The 10,470-nt window shown below is 44.0% G+C and overlaps 1 protein-coding gene across 7 annotated transcripts in view; it reads right to left on the bottom strand.

The window, feature by feature from the left end:
* Window positions 1–9,490, bottom strand: part of CLTCL1 (clathrin heavy chain like 1) — a 41,303-nt gene extending 31,813 nt beyond the window's left edge. For 3 of the 7 annotated variants that reach the window (XR_002443318.1, XR_002443319.1, XM_021412327.1), the window contains exon 1: window positions 7,806–7,996. Coding sequence is in view for 3 of the 7 variants with exons in the window: in XM_021412327.1 (XP_021268002.1) it covers window positions 7,806–7,847 (42 nt within the window). In the remaining 4 variants the exon portion in view is untranslated. Of the gene's footprint in view, window positions 1–6,360; window positions 6,516–7,805; window positions 7,997–8,077; window positions 8,303–8,340 lie in introns of those variants that run through there. The other 4 variants (XM_021412325.1, XM_021412326.1, XM_021412323.1 and 1 more) reach the window with 4 other exon arrangements.

Consider the following 10,470-nt stretch of genomic DNA (forward strand, 5'->3'; position numbering starts at 1 on the left):
TAAGTTACAGCCATACTAAATTGTGTGTGTGTGTGTGTGTGTGTGTGTGTGTTGTTTGCTGTTGTTTTTTTTAATTGCAGCTACTTCCTGCCCTCCAGCCTCTTCCTTCTTCTCCCATAGTCTCAGAGAAACCAGCTCTAAAGCTTCCAGGTTCTTGCAGAGCTTTAGTAGAAATGCTTTATGATTGTTTGCACAAATAATTCAGTTCAGCACTATTTTCAATGGCCTAATTTTGTAAATGGACTTGTTCATCTCGCTTCTCTGAACTTAATTCTTACGACTGCAAGCTAAGAAAAAAATGTGTTAAAATAACCACTTATTCCATCTTTCCTTGCCCAAGAAATCACACCATTTACAAAAAGAACAAGCAGAGATTTCAATGCAGACCTCTCCTCCACGCTCAAGATCAATTCAAACCATTTCAGTTCAGGCACATGACATACAAAGTAGCTGTTCTTAACACAACCTCAAGTCATTCTGTATCACTGAGTAGATGCCCAGATGTCTCACTTTCATCCTTCTGTGTTAACTTTGTTTCCATCCATTTCCAGTGTCAGATTAGCAAGAAGAAATGGCAGCGAAGGTGGAACAGTGTTCCAACTGGTCCGTAATATCTCAGACTTAGCTGCCCGTAGTGCTACAGCTTGGTATGGTTATAAGCTACGGTTCAAGCAACAGTAACTGTGACAAGCCCAAGCACCTGCTTCACACCCCAGAGTAGGGATTTTCAAGCAAAGGAACAGCAGCTCCAATTTCACTGAAGCTTCTTAAGAGATTAACCCCACCCTACTGTCCAGATCCTGCCCTGCACCATCATGGCAGCAGCTATTCCCTGCTGAATGGCCTGACCCAACCCCAGGTGCATACCTATCACTCAGCAATAACCAAACATCAGGGTTTTTGGCACTGTCTGGGCCACAGGGAGGGTGCAGTGTAGTGCTAACTCAAGTTATGGCAAATAACTTTATACTTTGATACACTGGCTAAACACAGTCCTGGGAAAAGTGAAAAATATGCAGCCTTGCTTTCTGTTTTGATACAGGAATTTGGGAACAGCTTTCAAGAAGGCTGATCCAAAAGTAATGCCTCCTATTTTATTATGTTGGCCCATGACATCAGAGGCAGATGCTGGTGGTATGGCAGTAGAGGTTAAACCTTCCTGCCAGTATTCCATTACATTTTGTTGCTGAGTGACAGACGGCAGCAGAGGGGCACTCTGACAGATTGGTGTCTGACATGGAAGTGCATATGAAGCGAAGGTGCAGAAAGGAAGTCCTCCATGGAGAAAAATGACACCCACTGACATTTATCAGTGCTTCCTGAACGTTTATAGAGACCAAACAGTCAATGTGAGCACAGTGAGGGAGTGGGTGGTGCATTTCAGCAGCAATGACAGTGGTTCAATGCCACTGGTGCAGACTTCTACAAGCGTAGCATGCAGGCTCTTCATTACTGGCAAAAAAAAAATGCATAGCTAGTGGTTGTGATTCGGTTGAAAACAGGTGTTTTGTAGCTGCAAATTTGCTCTGCCAAGCAGTGTTACTATGCTGACTCTATCTGTTGTAGTTTTCGTGGACTTTAGGAGCAACCTACATATACACAAGCCAAAACAATTCCTCTTCACACAATGCAGCCCAGGTGAGCCAAAAGGTTGGACACACATGCATAAGCCCGTACTGCTTTTCAGCACACTGCAATTGAAAAATAACTGCCCTCAAGCAGACAGGATAGAAACTACCATCAGCATCACCCAGTAATCAGACCCTATTCATACTTACTATCAGTACCTACACACAATAGAGCCATGTTGCCCACTTGGGCAACAAGAGGCATGGCAGTGTCACAAGCTGTTCAGTGCGTTCTGATCTGGCTGATCATGGCTAGCTGCAGCTTATGTAAAGCTACTCACTAACCCATAAATTGGGTAGGTAACTGAGATACTTAGAAATGCAGCATTGCATTGGAGCTGTGCCCAAGAAGAACTCAGGAATTATTTTCTCTTCAGCTTACTAATGAAGAGCTATTCAGCTTAGGAGTTGCTAATCTTGACATACATAAGCTTCAGTAATGCAATACAAGCTAAATGTATGCATGTGTAAGAAGATGTTTGCTCCCCCTCCAGACATGTCAGCACAATAATCAAGACCCATTCAGCTGTCTCCTCAGTTTATAGGTACATACTTCTATACAAGCCAGTAAACAGAAGTAGGTGCCATTCATGCCAAAAGGTTATCAAAGTTTAGACACTAAAATATCAGAAGCAACTTGTGACTAGAGCTTCAAGAACTGTCCAGAGAGCATGCAGCTATTACAGGCTTTTGTGTCAGTAAAGGAAAATGTTTCCACATTAAGAAGATTCACATAATGCAGAAAGTTCGGTACCCAATAAACACACAAGTTGTAGCTATGTCATCTATGACCCTGAACAAGGAGAATAAGTGATAGTTCCCTAGATTCAGTGTTCTTGATTACATGCTCTAGACTTGACAACATCCACTCACTGAAAATTATACATTCACACTTCAATGTTTGGCATGATCTCAGCTTACCTACCAAAATATAACCTATTATGAAAGACTGATAAAGTGAAGTGTCACAAGTGATTTAACCATAGCATGGCCAACCTTGTCTTGACTGAATTAATCCCAACTCAGAGCACTGAAGCAGAAGCGCAGCCTCTCCGATGTCCCTTCTCAGGCACCACGCTTCAGCTTGACACCCTCTTCAAGAAGGCCACTTGACACTCACTCTGTACAATGAGAATCTTGAGGCATTAGTCTAGTACAAGTTCAGTTTTAAGCCCAAGCTTTTATCTTCTTCAAAATCTGGTCTCTACTGAAGAATCATAATACCTACGGTATCTTTACTGAGAAATAAATTTCCGCCTCAAATTCTGGCATAACATCCAGTTTTAACTGCATAACATCTAGCAAAAGTTTCAGAAACTAACTATGCATGGTGTGTGGTTATTGCTGCCATCCTCTTATTAGGCTAGACAGTAAACTTCTTAAGCCAAAAACGTCACTACTTTCTAAAGGATGGTCATGTAAATACTGCCTCAGTGAATAAAAAAAGCTTCTTATTTTAGCAATAGGAAAAGCACTGAAGATTTACTTCCATCAGTGCAACAGTATGCATCCTTATCAGTGGGCAGGTGCTCCATGGAATCAGTCCAACAAACCTATGACTATACATAAGAACAGGAACAGATACCCTTTACAACCCTAAGCAAGGAATATTTAGCCAGCACTGCTTCTTCACTATCAGGCTGAATGACCCAGATAATACAGATATATAATATTATTACAGGCTGTATTAGATCATTGCCTACCAAACATATTTTTCACTATTTTAAGATACTGACAACTCCTGTAATAAGAATTAACAAGATACATATTATTTAAATTCCACAGTTAGGATGAAACGTGACTATTCATCTGAAATTTAGTAATCTTTCCCTATTCCAGTTTACTCATGCTTTTATATGAGAATTTTACTGAATGTTGGGCTTTCTAGTGAGACTCTTTCTGCAGAAAGGCAGTGATCCAGACTGAGCCAGCACAGACCAACTCAGACACTCATACAAAGTCTTCAAACTCAACCCCTTTCTCTAGTGGTAAATACTGAAGACTAACCTACAGTCTGTTCAGTACTACATCCAAATACTTGGGATATACCTTCAGTTAAATGCTGGAGCCCACATAACTTGGTGAATTTAAAAATCTCTCCAATGTCCAGAAAATATCCCACTTCAGGTTAGTACCACACAGCTCTAATGGAAATGCTTTCCAGATGTTTGAATCGATGGCTGTTTCAATCCCATTTCAAAAGAGTAAGGCTTAGACAGAAGCTATAGGTATCTAAACAACATTTAAACATTGCCTACAAGCAGCTCTGTAAGAACATATCATTTAAAGCACAATACAAACTAAGAACACAGCAGTAGTTTCTCAGAGCACTTTATTTAGCTTGTATGGCTATATAAAGTTAAAACAACATGCCAATAAGGAACTGCATATAGCTGTTGGACATCCTGTCCCCACTGCCAGCTCTCCTGTTGTTGTTCCCATCTTGACAGGCAAGCAACATCAAGGAAGTACACAACAGCTGAAACATGCAAGACCACAGGATCACAGGGTTTAGTTGTAGCTGCAATCACACTTTCGTAATAAAAAAAGTTACTCCCTATACAAACCGGTTCCTGTATGTCAATGATGACAATTAGATCATTTGTTCAAAGAGTCTCTCTACACAGGTTACCTTTCAATCCATTGAGCAAATATGGTCTCTTCAACACTAAATCACTGAATCATCACGATATTCAGCTCTACCTTCTGAATACAAATCCAAGAAGTCATTTACAGCTGAAAACATCCTGAGTGCTTTTACACTCTCACATCTAGCCAAAGCAAACTTTGGAAATCCGTTACAGCTGAGCTGAATCATGCCTATGGCACAACAGACAGTAATTCTTAAGAGGACATCTCAGACTATTCAAAAGAAGAAAGTGGTTTTGCCAATGAAGTGACAAAAGTAAATCTACATCACTTTAAGATCAGACTTGAGCTTCTCAGTACTGAACCAAAACGCACAGAATTTCCACATAAAGGACACAAAACATGCACACAAGTTTTTTTCAGTTGTTTGTGCTTAATAGTTTGTACTAGTCACTCCACAGAAAGCAGAAAGCTGCCTACAGATCAATGTGCCTGTCCATCTACAGGATGAAGAACCAAGAAACCCAAGACTTTGTGTAACTGTTGTTTTCTCCTCTACAGGGCTAGCTGAGATTTTTACTAGTGAGAGCTTTAAAAAAAAAAAAAGAGAGAGATCAAAAGGTGATGAAATTAAGCTTTTAAGAACAAGCCTATGACTAATACAGGAAAGTTCAATTTCAGATCAAGAACATTTTGTTCACTGAATTCCAGTAATGTTACTCCCAGTCAGTGTACCAGCATATTTAGTCTTCTATGGCATTCCCATTGTAAACTGCAACCCAGTAAATAATTCATAATTCACTGCTCCAACAGAAGCACTGGAATTAAGAATCCAATTATATCCTAATAGCTTAAATAGTACATCCCAGCAGTTCATCACTATAGCAAGGCTGCAGTAGTCTATACTTCTGCTACAGCTGATCAGCTATTAGAAGTAAAGTCCTCAGCTTATTGCCAGCCTTTGTTGTAGGACTTGAATTAATGATAATATCCTCTGAGTTTGGAAGAATAAGCAAAATGCAAGACTTGGGGCAGTACTAAGCTGATCAATACCTGCATCTCTTACAGTAGCTACTGTCTTCCAGCTCACAAGCTCATACCAAGGTTGACAGCGCAAGCTGTAACAACTTCCAATTTCACACACAGCGACTAGCAGACATTCCTCCTGCACAGCCTTGGAGGTACAGTTCAGTTAGAAGAACGATCAACATAAAACAAAACAAGCTGCACAAGGAATGTAAGCAGTCTACCTAATACTCCTCCAATTTTATGTGAATCAAGGTCACTATTTCTTTTCACACTTGTTTATCCAGCTAGAGAGTGGGAGAGTTCAGTACTTAGCATTACAACTTGTTTAGCTTCCCTGAAGACCACTTTCTGCATACTTCATTTCTCCTTTTAGCAGAGCATAGGGAAGACTTACCACAAGTGAAATAATGTTCCATCAGCACCAGGCTGAATTTGAAATTGAGTAATTAAAGTTAACAGCTACTCTAGCTACTTACAGACATATTTAATTGAAGTAGCTGCAGAAACAGTACAGTTTGAATTAAGATGCAGAAAGACTTAATATAGGATTATTGATATACAGCAGTTATAAGAAACTGTTTTTGATTTAACATCATAAAGCAGTGTAGTAAATCTCTCACACTACTCATTTCAAGTATGACAATTTAACTGTAGCCAAGCCTATTCTTTGGAAGAAATCTAGGGATGAGGGAAAAAAAAAAAAAGATTAAGGTGGATGATAATGAAGCATTAGGCCTTTGCTCCTGTTCATAATCTTGTCGTAAGAAAACTCCTTACTGACCAACAACAAGGAGTAAACTGTGACTCTACATGTTAACACATCTAGAGTAGATACATGTAATGTTAAGTTAGAGTTGATAAAACTATGCTTCAGATATCCAGCCAGAACAAACACTACCAGCTCCCACCTTTCTTCTGACCTCTCTCCCCATTTCGTCTGTCATGTAAAGACAGATGCTGAAGTAACACCGAGGAGGCTGATGCATTCCTGTCCCAGCCACTAATCTCAGCTTCCTAGTGCGGAGCACTGCTTTGGAGCCACTGCTCTCAGACTGAGAGGGTGGTGGGGGAGCACGGAGGAGTGAATCCCACTGAACAATCCAGTTCCACATACCAGCGGCATGGTCCCAAGATTTCCCCTGCTCCTCTGTGCAGTCTCCCTCCAGCACAGGCTTACTCCTCCCAGTAAGATCAAATCATTTAGGAGCAAAAGCAGGTGGTGGCAAAAAACAGCATGTGACTTCAGCAGGGCTCCCTGGAGAAGTTACTAGCTCCCCACTCAAACTAGAATTGCTCTAATACTCACACTGGCAGTGCTGCAAGACAGAACGAGCCCACAGAAACAGTCATTTAATATGCAAAGCAGGACATTGCACCTATAACATTAAGTGTGACGTTCTCTCATCATCACTGCATAGCCAAACACAACCAGCAAGATCAGTGACATTTGCTAGCTTTAAGTTGTGAAAACCAAATGCTTCTTCCTAAGGTGTCTGACATTAAAAATGCCCTTACCCTCACTTTCTTACTCAGACAGCTGTCCTGCATCTACCACGAATTAATTGCATTACTGCAATCACTGCTATTCTGTGGACAGAGGCAGGGTTAAGGGGGAAGGAGGAGTAATTCTTTACTATATTAAACTCTCAACTCCAGAGAGGAGGCAGGTGTATGCTCTCACTGGCACAGAACAGATATTTCTGGAACCCATTGCCCTGTCACTTTTTCCAGCCTTGCTTTTCTCCCAGAATGACCAAGGCAGTTCTCACAGTCACCCAAAAACTCTCCCCACAAAGGAGCTGGAGTCAGTAATGGCTATTTCCTGAGCTCCAAGGCCTGCAGCAGCACCAAGTCTCTCAGAGGATGGGTACACAGTTCATATTTTGAAATGGAAGATTGATTTGACAGGAGGTCGTGCAGGGACAGCAGGGTGACTTGTCAACTCCACTTCCTGTTCCCTCATTCGTTTAGCAAATTCCTCTAATTCCTGCCTTACACTGCATGCTCGCAGGCTGCTGTCCTCCCGCTCCATTCCCAACCCTTCCTCAGCATCAGGTTATGAAGGAACAGAGAAACCGGTTTGGCTGCACGGCATCCATTAGTCATGGACCTCTTCCAGCACTGATGCTGCTCATAGGCCATCAGGAACAGAACTGTGTCATTCTGAGGAAGGGCTTTTTCTTTTTTTCCATATCGTTACGTTTGGAAGGGAGGCAGAGACCGTGCAGCAGCCATCAGCCCCTCGCCTCCCCAGCCGGCAGCCACACGCCTCCCCAAAATCCGGGGGAGGACGGTCGGTGTGTAGAAGACTAAAGCCCCGATCATGCCGAGAGACGACGGCCCCCTCTGAAGCGGGGGAGCCACCCTCCCTTCCCGGAGCGGCCACGAATGACTCTGCACAAATCGCGCCCGGCGGTGGATGGGGGCGCTGCACTCCGCGGTCCTTCACAACACAACTCCCCGCACCCCGGGCTAGGCCACGGCCGCCCATCTCCGAGGGCCACGGAGAGGTAGAACGGAACAGCCCCCTCCCTGTGTTCCCTCTCCCCTTGAGCTCACCTGGAAGTGCTCCTGGAAGCGAATGGGCAGGATCTGGGCCATGGCTGGGGGAGAGCTCCCCGAGGGTGGGAAGGGGCGCGAGGGGCAAGAGATAGCAGCAAAGCGGGAGAGAGGGCGCCACTGCACCCCACACACGGCGGGAGAAGCGTGGGGGGGAGGGAGAGGAAGGGGGGGGGGGGGTTGGGAACGGGGGGGGGGGGAAGGGGCAACGTTCTCACAGAGAAGGTGCCCCCCCCCCCCCCCGCCCTTTTCTGCCTCGCGGGGCCGCTCACTCCGGCGGTGGGATCACTCCGCTCCTCGCAAGCTCCGCCAGGGTCTCCTCAAATAGTCCCGCTCCGCTGAGCCTCCTCTACCGCTCCTCTCTCCCTCGCCTCCCGCCTGCCCCTCCGTCTGCCGCCGCCTTTCCATCCTTCGCGGCTCCCGCTGAGTAGCGGGGAAATAGCTGCTAGGACAGGGGGCTCCAATGCTCCGGAATGTCAAAGTGCGATATTCTTCCGCAGCACCCCGTGACCCAGCCCCCTTCCCGGCTCCATACAGCGGCGGCGTGCGTGGGTCTGTCCCGCTGACCCTTCAATCCAGCGGTGGCACGGCCGAGAGTGGTGATGCTCTGCCCTCAGCGCTATCCGCCGCTGCTGACGAGAAGGGCGACGGGCTGCCAGGCGCTGAAGGGCGGCTCCCAGGTGCGTGGTGGAGCCCCCGCCACTGAGCTTCGAAATGGAAACACAGATCCTTCCTCTCCACGAGATGACATCGTGAATTGGAAAGTTGTTGAGTAACTAAGGAGTGAGGGGTCCGATGCAAGCTGTAAATCAGAACTTTCTGTTATTTAAAACCTTGATCCTCGTTGGCCCATCAGCAACCCATCAACAGGGGTACACCCCACGGCCCTAGGGGGAACCTGGAGGGCTGCAGGCACTGGGGAAACCCTGAGCAGAAGGCACAGGCACAGAGGTGCTGCTGAAGGAAGAATTAGGAAATATTTATTCTCAGAAGGAGTGGTAATGCATTGGAACAGGCAGCCCGGGGAGGTAGTAGAGTCACCATCCCTGGCGGTTGTTCAAGAAACATGGAGATGCAGCGCTGAGGGATGTAGTTCAGTGTGCATGGTTTGACACTTGGACATGATAACATTAGAGGTCTTTTCCAACCTTAATAATTCTGTGATTCTGTATACCCATATCCCTCAGGAAGTCTACAGTCTATGTCCCTCGCTGGTGGTAAACATCAAGGAAAAATTGAGGCAAGGTAGAGACAGCTTTTTTTTTCTTTATAAGGCCTCAGTAAGGGGATGAGTAACATCTGCTCTACAAGTTTGGTGGTAGCAGTTTATTTGCAGTTAGCTACATCAATTTCTAAACTGAGATCAAATGTGCTGGAGGAACAAGACCACTAGGAGACACCAGGACTTGGCCAGTCACCAGTCGGTTTTGGTACAGTAAATAGCTCTGCATTTGCCTCTCTCCAGTTGCCTTCCCTCACCATCATTATATGGGAGCTAATTATTTTTATGCAGAGCTCCAGTTGATAGATTTGATTCTAGAATTTACAGCTAACTAGCTCCGTTTGAAAAAAGCTGAGCCACAGTCTTTCATCATATTTCATAACTGAAGTCGGAACTCCTAAGTAATGTGCCTTATTAGGATGTACTCTTTTTATTACTTTAAAGAAGTCTGCGACAAAGCAAGGTAAAAAAAGGTGTTTGTTTTTTTTTTAGCATGGATTACAAATGGACAAAAAACACTATTTTCTGTCACTCTCAAGAGCACTAAACTGCTGATGTGGACCAAAGAAATCAGTGCCTGAGGGAATCAGGGCTCTTTCAGAGCATAATTCAAATTAAGGGTCGGGTCTATGTATTGAATCGAGTTCTAATAAAACAGTGCTTCATGCCCACTGGCCAAATCCTTCTCCATCCTGTTCTGTGTTTAAAGATCTGTTCATTTAACGTCTTGCTTTGCTAATCACAAGGGTTGGCTTATTCACAGCCTGATCAGCTCTGAAGAGTTTGTTGATAGTATTTGAAATTTTGACACAAATCAAAAGTATTTTGCTATTTTTTCCTCCACTTTGCAAATAGCTGTGCTTCCACAGAAATTAAGTTGACCTCTTTACAGTTAGCTGAGTGTATGAGTGTTTTAGTTGAGTCTTCTAAACTTGTTTTCCCCATTAGTTTGGAATGCCTCAACTGAAAGGCACTGCTGGCGTTATTTAAGACATTTCTCCTACAGTCTGAAGTCTATAAAAGGGAAATAAAAAGGGCCTCAGGTCTCTAAATGTTTGTTGTGCTAGTACTTCTCTGATTAACTAACACCTTTCTTGCTTCTTTATAAAAGGCAGAGCACTTAGCAGCCAAGAAGGGTGTGATCCATAGTAATCCTTCCACAACACAAATGGAAAAGCTCCTAGTAAATGTCTCTTTTTTTTTTTTTTCCAGAGGTTTGATTTACTAGCTCCTCCTATGGATGGTAGCCTGACGTTCTTTTTCAGTCTTTGAGAACAGCCCTGAGGAAAGCTGCATTTTAGCCTTGGAAGGACTATTATTTAAATGGAAATATGCTATGTGTGTCTTGCATGTTCCTAGACTTCTTTCCACAGAATCAGTCAAAGTCTCACTGGAAAAGCAATATGTGTTTCTCTTAAAATGTTCTTCTTGGAGTCTTGCTCC

This window comes from Numida meleagris, chromosome 14 (assembly GCF_002078875.1).
Source record: "Numida meleagris isolate 19003 breed g44 Domestic line chromosome 14, NumMel1.0, whole genome shotgun sequence".
NCBI classification, from domain to species: domain Eukaryota; kingdom Metazoa; phylum Chordata; class Aves; order Galliformes; family Numididae; genus Numida; species Numida meleagris.